The sequence below is a fragment of the Talpa europaea genome (assembly GCF_964194135.1).
Source record: "Talpa europaea genome assembly, chromosome: 10".
In the NCBI taxonomy this organism is placed as follows: Eukaryota; Metazoa; Chordata; class Mammalia; order Eulipotyphla; family Talpidae; genus Talpa; species Talpa europaea.
Genome location: NC_140077.1, coordinates 2,271,874 through 2,281,687, shown reverse-complemented (window position 1 = coordinate 2,281,687; position 9,814 = coordinate 2,271,874). Strand labels below are relative to the sequence as shown.

The window sequence follows — 9,814 nt, the reverse complement described above, 5'->3', positions numbered from 1 at the left end:
AAGAGAACAGTAATGAATTGATCCAGAGAAGAGGTCTTGATACAGTCTTAGACGTGTTTATCCTCCACTCATCTCAGGTACACTGTGACATTCCTGGCTCAGGGGGAAATAGTGCACACCCGGCTACTCATGGGCATGGTGTCTCACCACAACACGCCTTTCTCTCAAAAAAAAAAAAAAAAGAAAAGAAAAAAAGCCCTAGGTATTCACTACACTGTTGAAGATGATTCTATGCAATTCTCAGGAAAGCAGCCTCTAGAACTTTTAACACAAATATGGATGCAACAAGGGACCAGGAAAAAGACTAATTATAATAAAGAAAAAATCAAAATCAACAAGCAACTCTAAACCAGAGACACAGTGGGGGGCGGAGGGAGAGAGGAAATGCGTACATTGTGCAAAAATGAAAAATGATGTAAGAATTATATAAAATAAAATATATTAAATAAAAAAATACTTCAACAAAACAAAGAGAGGAAAGAAAAAAAAGACCAACCTACCTCCTCCGGGCAAATTTCCATTAGGGAGCAAAGGTTATAGCCTTTGAAATTTTTCATTCAAAAGCATCTTTATTGATGACGCTGAATTCTCAGTATTTCTTCCCTCGGGCTGTGTGACTGCTTACCACAGACCTTCCCCAGGAGCAGCAGCAAATTCCTGTTCCCCGGGGGCCCCTGAGTTAGGGTTGTCCTCATCAGGGGTCCGCTGGGGGACACAGACGCCGAGCACCCGCTAGATGGCACTGCAGCCACACCATTAAGGACTGGACTCTGGAGACTTGGGGGGGAACTCCCCCAAGAGGGGTCTTCTTGGCCTCCCCGACTTCATTCCCAGTTTTCTGGGGTTTGCTATTTATCCATACAATAGCCACAAGCCTGCTTATTATAAAATAATTGGGGAAAAAGACTAGTGAAGGAAGAGGTGCCCTTATAAAATGCCCCCCTAATAACATGTATTTGCCAGGAAATGGGCAAAGTGCCGTATTCCATTTTACCCCCACCGGGAGGGGAGGATGCGCGGGAGTTGCTGTCACAGTGGGAGAGGGGGGACATGAGGGTTCCGCTTAGCCACACAGGACCGCACAGTGATTGGGGAGGCCAGAGTTCAAGCCCAAGTGGACCTGGCACAGGTAAAGGTGCTCATCCCTATGGAGCATCAGGGGAAGGCAAATCAAAACCCCAATGTCACCTCACAGTGGCCACAACATGGTTACCAAAGAGACGAGGAACAGCAGGTGTTGGTGAAGGTGTGGAGAAAGGGGCCCCCACACTGAGACGGGGTGTAAACTGGTGCAGTTGCTGCAGAAGACAGTATGGAGCCTCCTCAAAAAACAAGGGCGGAAGCACCCTCTGAACTAGATGCCCCGCCCAAGAGTGACTCCGAGGGTTACTGTCTGTTATTTTACTTTTTTGTATTATTAGTTATCACTATTGATCTTTCAAGGCACCTAATTTATAAATTAAACTTTATCACAGGTATATATGCATAGGAAAATATTACAAAGTGTATATGGAATTCGGCACGATCCGTAGTTTTGGGCATCTTCTGAGGGGTCTCAGGACAAATTCCCCAAGGAAAATGAGCTTGGGACAGGGAGAGGCAGAGGATGTTCTAGAAAAAAAGACGCTGGAGAGACATGACAGTACCTGAGAACGCTCACACGTGCACTAGATTCTTTTTTTTTTTTTAAGATTTATTTATTTATGCATACAAGAGCTGGGGCACAGGTCAGAGATGTGGGGGGTGAGAGGATTCACCAGAGACAGAGCGGGGAGCAGAACAGATAGATACACTGAAATACACTGCTGAGGGGAGCAGCGGGGAGACAGGAGGGGTCTGCTGCGCCATGTGGGTAGCTCCCTGCCCGGGGATCGAACTCGTGCTGCAGAGGCTGTGGACAGCTTCATCGTGCTGTGCTCAACCCCTTGCGCCACCAGGGAGGCCCAGGCTGCACTAGATTCTGATTTGAAAAAAAAAAAAAGCTAGAAAGTTCCAGATCCCGCAGGCCAGGATCCCCGTGGGCCAGCAAGAAGCTGTGCTTAGCTCAGGCTCCGCCACAACTTTGGGGGCAGGCGCGCGCCGAGCGCCTGCCGTGCTCAGAGCCCGGGCTGTGGTGTGCAAAAACCCCGCGAGGTCAGGGCCGGTGCAAGCCCCGGGACCGGGGCACTGAGGGCAGCAGCTCCCGCGGCTCGGGCTCGGGTCCCGGTGGGGGCGCACGGAGCGGCCTGCGCCCAGGGGCGCTTTGAAACCAGGGCGGGGCAGAAAGCTGACGGGGCGGGACGAGACGAGGCTCCTCCGCGGCTGCCGGGGGAGGGGGTCAGCGCGGCCACCCCCTCGAGGCTCTGCCGCCGGCATTTAAAGAGCAGGGGCGGGCCCGGAGCCGCATCTGGGCGCGCAGCCGGCCAAGCCGGGCGGGTCGCGGGGGAACTTCAGCGGCGGGACATGGCCGCGTACTGCGAGCGCCCCGGGGGCGGCCCGACGCCGCACAGCCCGGCCGGGGCGTCCCCGCTCCCCGCGCCCTACTCGCGCGCCGACCTGGGCGCCGCGGCCGTCGGCTCCCGCCTGTGGCCCGACGCGCCCCCGCTCGGCCCCGCGCCCTGCGCGCCCGCGCCCTTCCTGAGCCCCGGCCCCGGCCCGCTGCTGGGCGCCGCGGGCGGCCCGGCGGGCGCCGACCTCGCCTGGCTGAGCCTCCCCGGCCCGCAGGAGCTGCTGCGGCTGGTGCGGCCGCCCTACTCGTACTCGGCGCTCATCGCCATGGCCATCCAGAGCGCGCCGCGGCGCCGGCTGACCCTCAGCCAGATCTACCAGTACGTGGCCGGCAACTTCCCCTTCTACGCGCGCAGCGCGGCGGGCTGGCAGAACTCCATCCGCCACAACCTGTCGCTCAACGACTGCTTCAAGAAGGTGCCCCGGCAGGAGGACGACCCAGGTAAGGGGCGGGCGCCGTCCAGCCCCCAGCGCCAGCCGCTCCCTGCCCCGCAGAGGCCCCAACCCGGGGCCGGGGCCGAGGCCGGGCTGGAGAGACGCGCCGGGAGCAGGCCGCCTCCCCCGGCGCTGCGGGAGCCCCGATTCCGCCCGTGGCCCCGGGTTCCAGCCTCTGTGCGCACACCCCGCGCTGGAGCCCGGACCAGCGGCGCCACGCTGGGGTTCGTTTCTCGGCGCCTCCGTGTCCTTTGCTGTAACGCGGGGAGGCAGGGGCGATGCGGCTGTGGGAAGCGCTGGGGTCTGCCTATGGGCGCCCCGAGGGGCGCGGGGCCTGCTCTGGCCGGCTCTGCGTGCGCCCCCCCACTCAGGTCTGCACCAGCGCGGGGCTCGGGACTCCCGGGCCGCCCTTCCCTGGCCTTTCTGGGGTGACCACATTATTCCAGGTGTGGCGGTGATGGTCGGCCCTGGACAAGTGACACCCCGCTGTTGGGGGGCGATGGCTGACGTCCTGGGGGTCGGGGGTCTCTCCTCGCGTGCACGCCCTGCGCCCTCCAATCCCAGGTTTCTGAGCTGGATCCTCTCTTCCCCCGCAGGGAAAGGCAATTACTGGACCCTGGACCCCAACTGCGAGAAGATGTTCGACAACGGGAACTTCAGGAGGAGGAGGAAGCGCAGGGCCGAGGGGGGCGCGGCACCCCCAAGAGCATGGAGCCAGGCAGGAGCCCTGGAGCAGGAGCCGGAGGCCCAGGACGCAGCCTGCCGCGACCCCCCGCCCTCGCCGCCCGCGCCCGCGGCAGCCACCTGCTTCTCCAGCTTCGCCTCCGCCATGGGCGCGCTGGCCGGCGGCCTCGGCGCCGTCCCCGGGGGGCTGCCCAGCGACATGTCCTTCGGGAGGCCCGCGGCGGTCGCCGTCCACAGCCCCCAGGGCCCCGGCCCCACGCCTGCCTTCGCCGCCGGGCACCCACCGTCGGCCGCTGGTTTCCGCCTCGGTCACGTCGTTTACAGCCGGGAAGGGACCGAAGTGTGAAGAGGTCAGAGCGCCCTGCCCAGAGGACAGTCCTGGCGACAGTCCCGGGCACGCCCTGGGGCAGGGAACTGAGTGAGCAGCGCCCCTCGGGAGTCCCGCCCGTCCTGCACCCCTCACCCAGGCGACCTTTCGGATGGGGTGAATGGAAGCTCCCTGTCCCACCCACTTCTAGTTCCCCTGGACCTGGAGTCCATGCTCTCCCTGGCATTAGAGGGGCGGCTGGCTCTTGCTCGGCCCTGGTGCTTTGCAGGGCGCTCAGCCTGGCCTGAAGCGCCTTCTCCTGCTGGTGGCAGACAGCTGAGCTTAGGATGGCCTGGCCCCTCTGGGCCGACTCCTTCCTCACCCAGCCCAGCAGGTGACCCAGGACTTCTCCTTGGTACCCCAAGGAGGTCTGTGGGGTTCAGGGCAGCCCAGGGGGGCAGGTAGCTTCCTCCACCCAGCCCTGGAGTTTGCAGCCATGGTCGGGGTAGAAGAAGCCACTTTCTCAAGACTGCAAGAAAGGTCAGAGGAACAGAGAGGCAGACTTGGGAGGGCGGAGAGAGGGGGCGGGGATAGAACCACCAGGAGTTGGGGTGAGTTTGTACCCTGGTGGCCCTGGACACTGTCTTCTCTGGAGCACTGCACCCCCACTGCCCCCACCTACCCCAAAAGCAGGGAAGGCGCAGTTCCGCCTGTGACACCGGGTGGCTCGCCCGATCGTGCAGCCGGCCCAGTCTCTTGGGAAAACGCTCCTCAAATGCAATACCAGAGAGGGCCAGAAGAGGAAAAAAAAATCCTTATCTTATGAAGAAAAGACTTGTAGCTCTTGACTAAAATGCCAAAAACAAGCAGACCCCCATAGAGGGGGCTTGCAGGCGTATGTGTTTTTTTCAGCTTTTGGTTGGTTTGACCAAGATGCCAACTTAGGGTTGAAAGTGTTCCCCACTCAAGTTCCACGCCAGTCGTAGGTGATGGCCGCATCTCGTGGCTGGGTCTTCATGGGTTCAAAGTAATTCTAGCAGTGCAGGGCTTTTGCGGGGGGAAGAGGGTCAGGATCCTCCCTGGGCCTGGTGCCCGGTGCAGTCAGCTTAGAACCCCCTTCTCGTTACCCCAAAGAAATATTTTCCCAGAAGAAAGAAACTGCAGACATCAAAATAACTGAACAGCAAAGCGGCTTGTAATCAGTTTATACTTAAATACTTTGCCCTACCCACACTTGGGGAACTTGGCCTCAGTTGCCATCACAGGCTACCTAGGGACTGACCCTCTTGGCCACCCTGGGTGCTGTTGCAAGGAGGCCAGTCACGACCTCCCCCTGGGCTGAGAGCCCCATCCTGGGGTGCAGGGTGCCCCAGCGCCGCCTCTCTGTCTCTTTGCTGCCCAGGAAGTAGTAAAGTGCATAGAAAATTCTAAATGATTTTTTAAATAATTGTAAGGTCTTGCAAAAGGGGAGTCTCTGTGGGATGGACAGGCCCATGAGCCAGCTATTCAGTCCATCTGAGAAAGCCGTACGATGCTTTGAATAATTCCAAATATAGGGCCAACACACGCAAACCTCCTGTGAAACCGCCAAGCACCATGTCAGTGGGGATTCCTTCCGTCGGCGCAGAGTGGTGGCGTTTGCAGGTGACCGTAGACCAAAGTGTACAGTGAAGAACATTAGACCTCCCCGGAGGCCTGTGGCCATTGAATGAAAAGAAATCCCCACGCTAAGAACTCTTTGGGATGAAAACTCGAAACTTTGTTAAAAGTGTTTTTTTAAAGTTTAGTGACTTTTCCAAAGGGAACGTTGGGTTTGGAGAGCTGAGTTTGTGTCGTATGTTGATTAAACATTGAGTGTGTTTGTAATGAACATGAGTTGTGCATTTTAGCTAAGCTGCCTTGAGCTCTTACTGTCCAACTATAATCCTGAATGTCCTCGTGGCATCTGTTGCCATCAGCATCATCCATTCAGAGACGTCACCGTAATTATTTAACTCTTGGGTGAAACAGGAAACTGAATCGATAGGAAAGTGGAGTCAGAGGCTAAGCGACTCAGAATCATATCAAAGAGCTCGAAAGCACTCCTGGGAGATAAGCTACCTGTCACCTGTGACCCATACTCGTAAATGCACCTACGTGCGCGCACACACACACACACACACACACACACACTCTGCCCTGGATGTCCCAGCCTCCCAGGTCATCCTTCATGTCCTAAAGAGACCTGCCTTTTCAGGAGGCTTTGTCTGACATCTAGAATCCCAGTGAGGGCCTCCCCAGTGGCCTAGGGGTTAGTCTCGGCTGTCACCGCAGCAGCCCGAGTGTGATCCCCGGCCAGGGAGCTACCCACATGGCACAGCAGACCTCTCCTGTCTCCCCGCCGCTCCCCTCAGCAGTGGATTTCAGTACAGCTGCCTGTTCTGTCTCTGGTGAGTCCTCTCACCCCCCACCCCAACCCCACCCCCCACATCTCTGGAAAGAGAGAAGAGAGGGAAGGAAGGCAGGATCTGAGCCGGGTGCCCCTCCCCCAGCTCTGCTCCTGCAGCCCCTGGGCTGAGACTTGCAGCCACACTTTGGTGCCCCTATCAAGGCACAGCTCCTGCTTTGCCAGCAATGCCTGGTACTTTCCCAGGTAGCCCTTCCAGGATGCAAATCTCATCCAGAACAAGGCTGAGCTCCCCAGAAGTCAGGACGGATCTGCCTGGCTTGCATCTGGGTTCTTTCCCCGGGGTCTGCGTTTAATGGGACTAAAATATGAGGCGAGGAGGTGATTGCAATAGACACTTCCAGCAGCTTTGGGAAGGTCCCGGGTCATCGGTCTTCAGGCCCTAATCCCTCCAGCCACCCCCTCCCTCCCCCCACCCTGGCCTCCTGCAGGCAGGCTCGGGCACCCCCACTCTGCCCCAGGCGTGCATTAACTCCTGCACCTGCTGCATTTCACTGAGCCGGCACTTGGCTCTTCCGCTGCTGCTCACTTTACCCGGAGAAGCCTGAGGGCAGGTGGGCTTGGAGGAGATGGGCTTCTGGCCGAGCAGAATTAATACTTTAATGACAGGTTTCTGTTTCCAGGTGCTTGTTAAGTGGGGAGTGTCATTCCTGGTGCCTCTTTGTGTCCCTGGGGAACAAGTCTGCCTGACTGACAAGGCCTCTTTTGACTTAGTCTCTCTTGAAATTTCTGTTAAAAAGAAGAAATCACACCATATATTTAATTGGGGGGAACGAAGAGCATTTGCTGAGTTACTTAAGTAACAGAACACAAAGTAGTTATAAAAAGGAGGGCAAGCTTTTAAAGAAACAATTCCCACCCGGCTCTCCTGCCCCTGGAGGTGTGGGGTGGCTGTGGCCTCTTCCCGCAGTGGCTGCTTCATAGGCAAAGCGCATGCGAGAGTGTAAGAACCATCAGACATAGAGGAATCTCCACCGAAGTACTTTCATGTTAAGATTTTTTCATTCCTGGCAGAAATGCTTCTTCTTCAGGGTCTGAATGTGCACGTGTGTGAGGACAGATCACATCTGTAAAGGGCAGGACAGGACACAGTGCAGGTTTTCTGATTCCATGCAGACCGGGTAAAGGAGGAGTCAGAGTCCTCAGTGGGTTTTTGCAGGTCTTTTATTGGGGTTCAGCGGGTACGTGGCAGGCAGGGGTGCTGGCTGGGGGGCTGGGAGGCTGGCAGTCCTCCCAGCCCCCAGCAAATCTTCACTCTATCTGGGCTCTCTGGCCTTCTCTGCTTCTGCTTCGGGCTTCTTCTCTTTTGGCTTCTCTCTCAGCTTCTGCGGCTGCTGGCGTCCCCGTGACGCCGCCCTTAAAAGCCCAGTCTCAGCCCAGGTGAATCCCATCTACCTAGGCCCACGCCCTGCTCCAGGTGCCGCCATCAGGCATGCATTCAGGACCACAGGGATCCATCATCCATCCTGATGGCGGGAGGGCAGAAAAGCCTGACATTTTTCCTTACCCTACAACATCTATGCCTTCATTGTGGGCACAAAGTTAAAATGAGATTTATTTATAGCATATGAATGAGATTCATGCAATAACTAGTAAGACGGGTGTTTCCATGTGGAGGGGAAGGTAAAAAGCATCAGGCTGTTCTGCCCTCGGCCATGAGGACGGGTGACGGATCCCTGCGGTCCCGAACACACGCCTGGTGGCGGCACCCGGAGTGGGTGTGGGCGTAGGTCGATGGGCTTCACCTGGGCTGAGACGGGGCTTGTAAGGGCGGCGTCACGGGGATGCCAGCAGAAGCCGAGAGAAGAAGAACGAACGAGAAGAACCATGAGAGAAGCAGAGAGAAGGCGCGAGCAGGCCGGGGAGCCCAGAGCAGTGAGGACTCGCAGGGAGGGAAAGCGCCAGGTGGAGAGAGGGCCAGGGCGGGCGGGGAGTACGCGGGAAGCAGAAGGCTGAGTGCGTGGGGAGGGTGGGGCTGGGCGCCTGCAGGAGGCTCCTGAGAGGCAAAGGTGAGCTCACCTGCGGAGGGTGAGGGGCGTGGGTGAGGAGGGAGGACGGGAAGACCCAGGGAGGGCCCAGCAGGTGTTGAAAGAGGAGGCGTGAAGAAGGCGCTGGTGGGGAACTGAGGAAGCGGCTGGACGTGTGTAAAGCTTTGGGGACGTCACCTGAGTGCCAGGTGCACCCCAGGAGGGCTCCCCGCTCGCTAGGGTTCCTCCTGGTGCAGAGCAGAGTGGCAGCGCCAGGCCCTGGCCCCGCAGCCTCGTCTCCGGGAGGGCCTTCACCGGGCCTCGTCCACAGCGGAGGGACGCCGTGGCCGCTGCTGTTCTGTGGCCGAGGTGACTGGGGCCTGCTCGTGAGGCCCGGGGGCCGGGACTCAGACACTCTAAGAGGCAACCGCCAGAGCACCCCCCACCTCCCCATCCCCGCCTGCCCCGCCCTCCCCTCCAGCCACGCTCTGCAGAACCCTGACTGGAGGAAGGAGTCCTGGCAGCCTCCCTGAGGGCACGGGAGCCCAAGTGCAGCCGGAGGCAAAAGCTGGGACCCCTGGGACTGGCAGCTTCCTGGAGCTGAAGCGCCCCTGGTTCTCTCCCCAGCAGGGCGCTTGGAAACTTGCAGGGGAAGAGGCCGGCGCACCCCCAGCGGTGCGTGCAGACAGAGCGAGCACCCCAGGGTGTCAGGCCCCGTGGCTGCTCTGATCCTGGCAGACGCGCCTCATCAGCAGCGGACAGACGGCAGCGCCTGGGCACTGAGCAGGAGTCATGTCAGAGCCCACACAGTTGTGTGGGGGCAGGAGGACGGGTGACTCGGCTGCCCTGGCGTCTCACCGAGGGCCTTGCCTGGGGTCTCCAAGGCCGTGCTGGGCAGGAGCTGACCTGCGGGAGCAGGCGGGCGCCTGAGGGGCGCGAGATGGGGCAGCTTGGGCTTCGCAGTCCAAGGTTCCTGGGTTTGAATTTTCGGCAGACACTGGGTTCACCTTTTAGCCATTTGGAGTCTCCATTTTCCTATCCACAAATCCATGAATGATTGGAGATAATCAAATCTTCCTCCTAGGGCTGCTCTGCAGACTCGGCACCACGAGTGTGGGGGTCTGGCTGCGACAGACCCCGCGGGCGGTAGGTCTGATGGTGGAAAATGGAAGCACTTGGTGTCCCAGCTCCGCTGAGGATGTGGGCGCCTAGTCCAGGCCGCAGGCTCTGGTTCTGCTCTTCTGCATTTTAAATGGCGCGATTTTCTGGCTTTTGGAATAATCCCCCACTGTGGTGTCCGCCATGGAGAGCCCCCCAGGGTCTCTGTCATGGTATCTGCCGAGGGCCTCGAGCCCGGGGTTGTGGGTCTGGGGAGAGCTCAGCGTGTGGTGTGTCCAGTGCGCAGAAGTAACGGGAAGGCTCAAGGACCTTGGGGTGATGGCTCTGCATTGGCGTCACCTGAGAACAGACAGCAAGTCACCTCTTCTG

General features: G+C 58.7%; 1 protein-coding gene across 1 annotated transcript; it reads left to right on the top strand.

Moving 5' to 3' along the window:
- Positions 1–2,442: 2,442 nt before the first annotated feature.
- FOXI2 (forkhead box I2) lies at positions 2,443–3,952 on the top strand (the record flags this gene model as incomplete). Its single annotated transcript, XM_084244526.1, has 2 exons — positions 2,443–2,929; positions 3,519–3,952. The coding sequence occupies 2 exons, from the start codon at positions 2,443–2,445 to the stop codon at positions 3,950–3,952; spliced, it is 921 nt and encodes a 306-aa protein (XP_084100652.1).
- Positions 3,953–9,814: the final 5,862 nt, after the last annotated feature.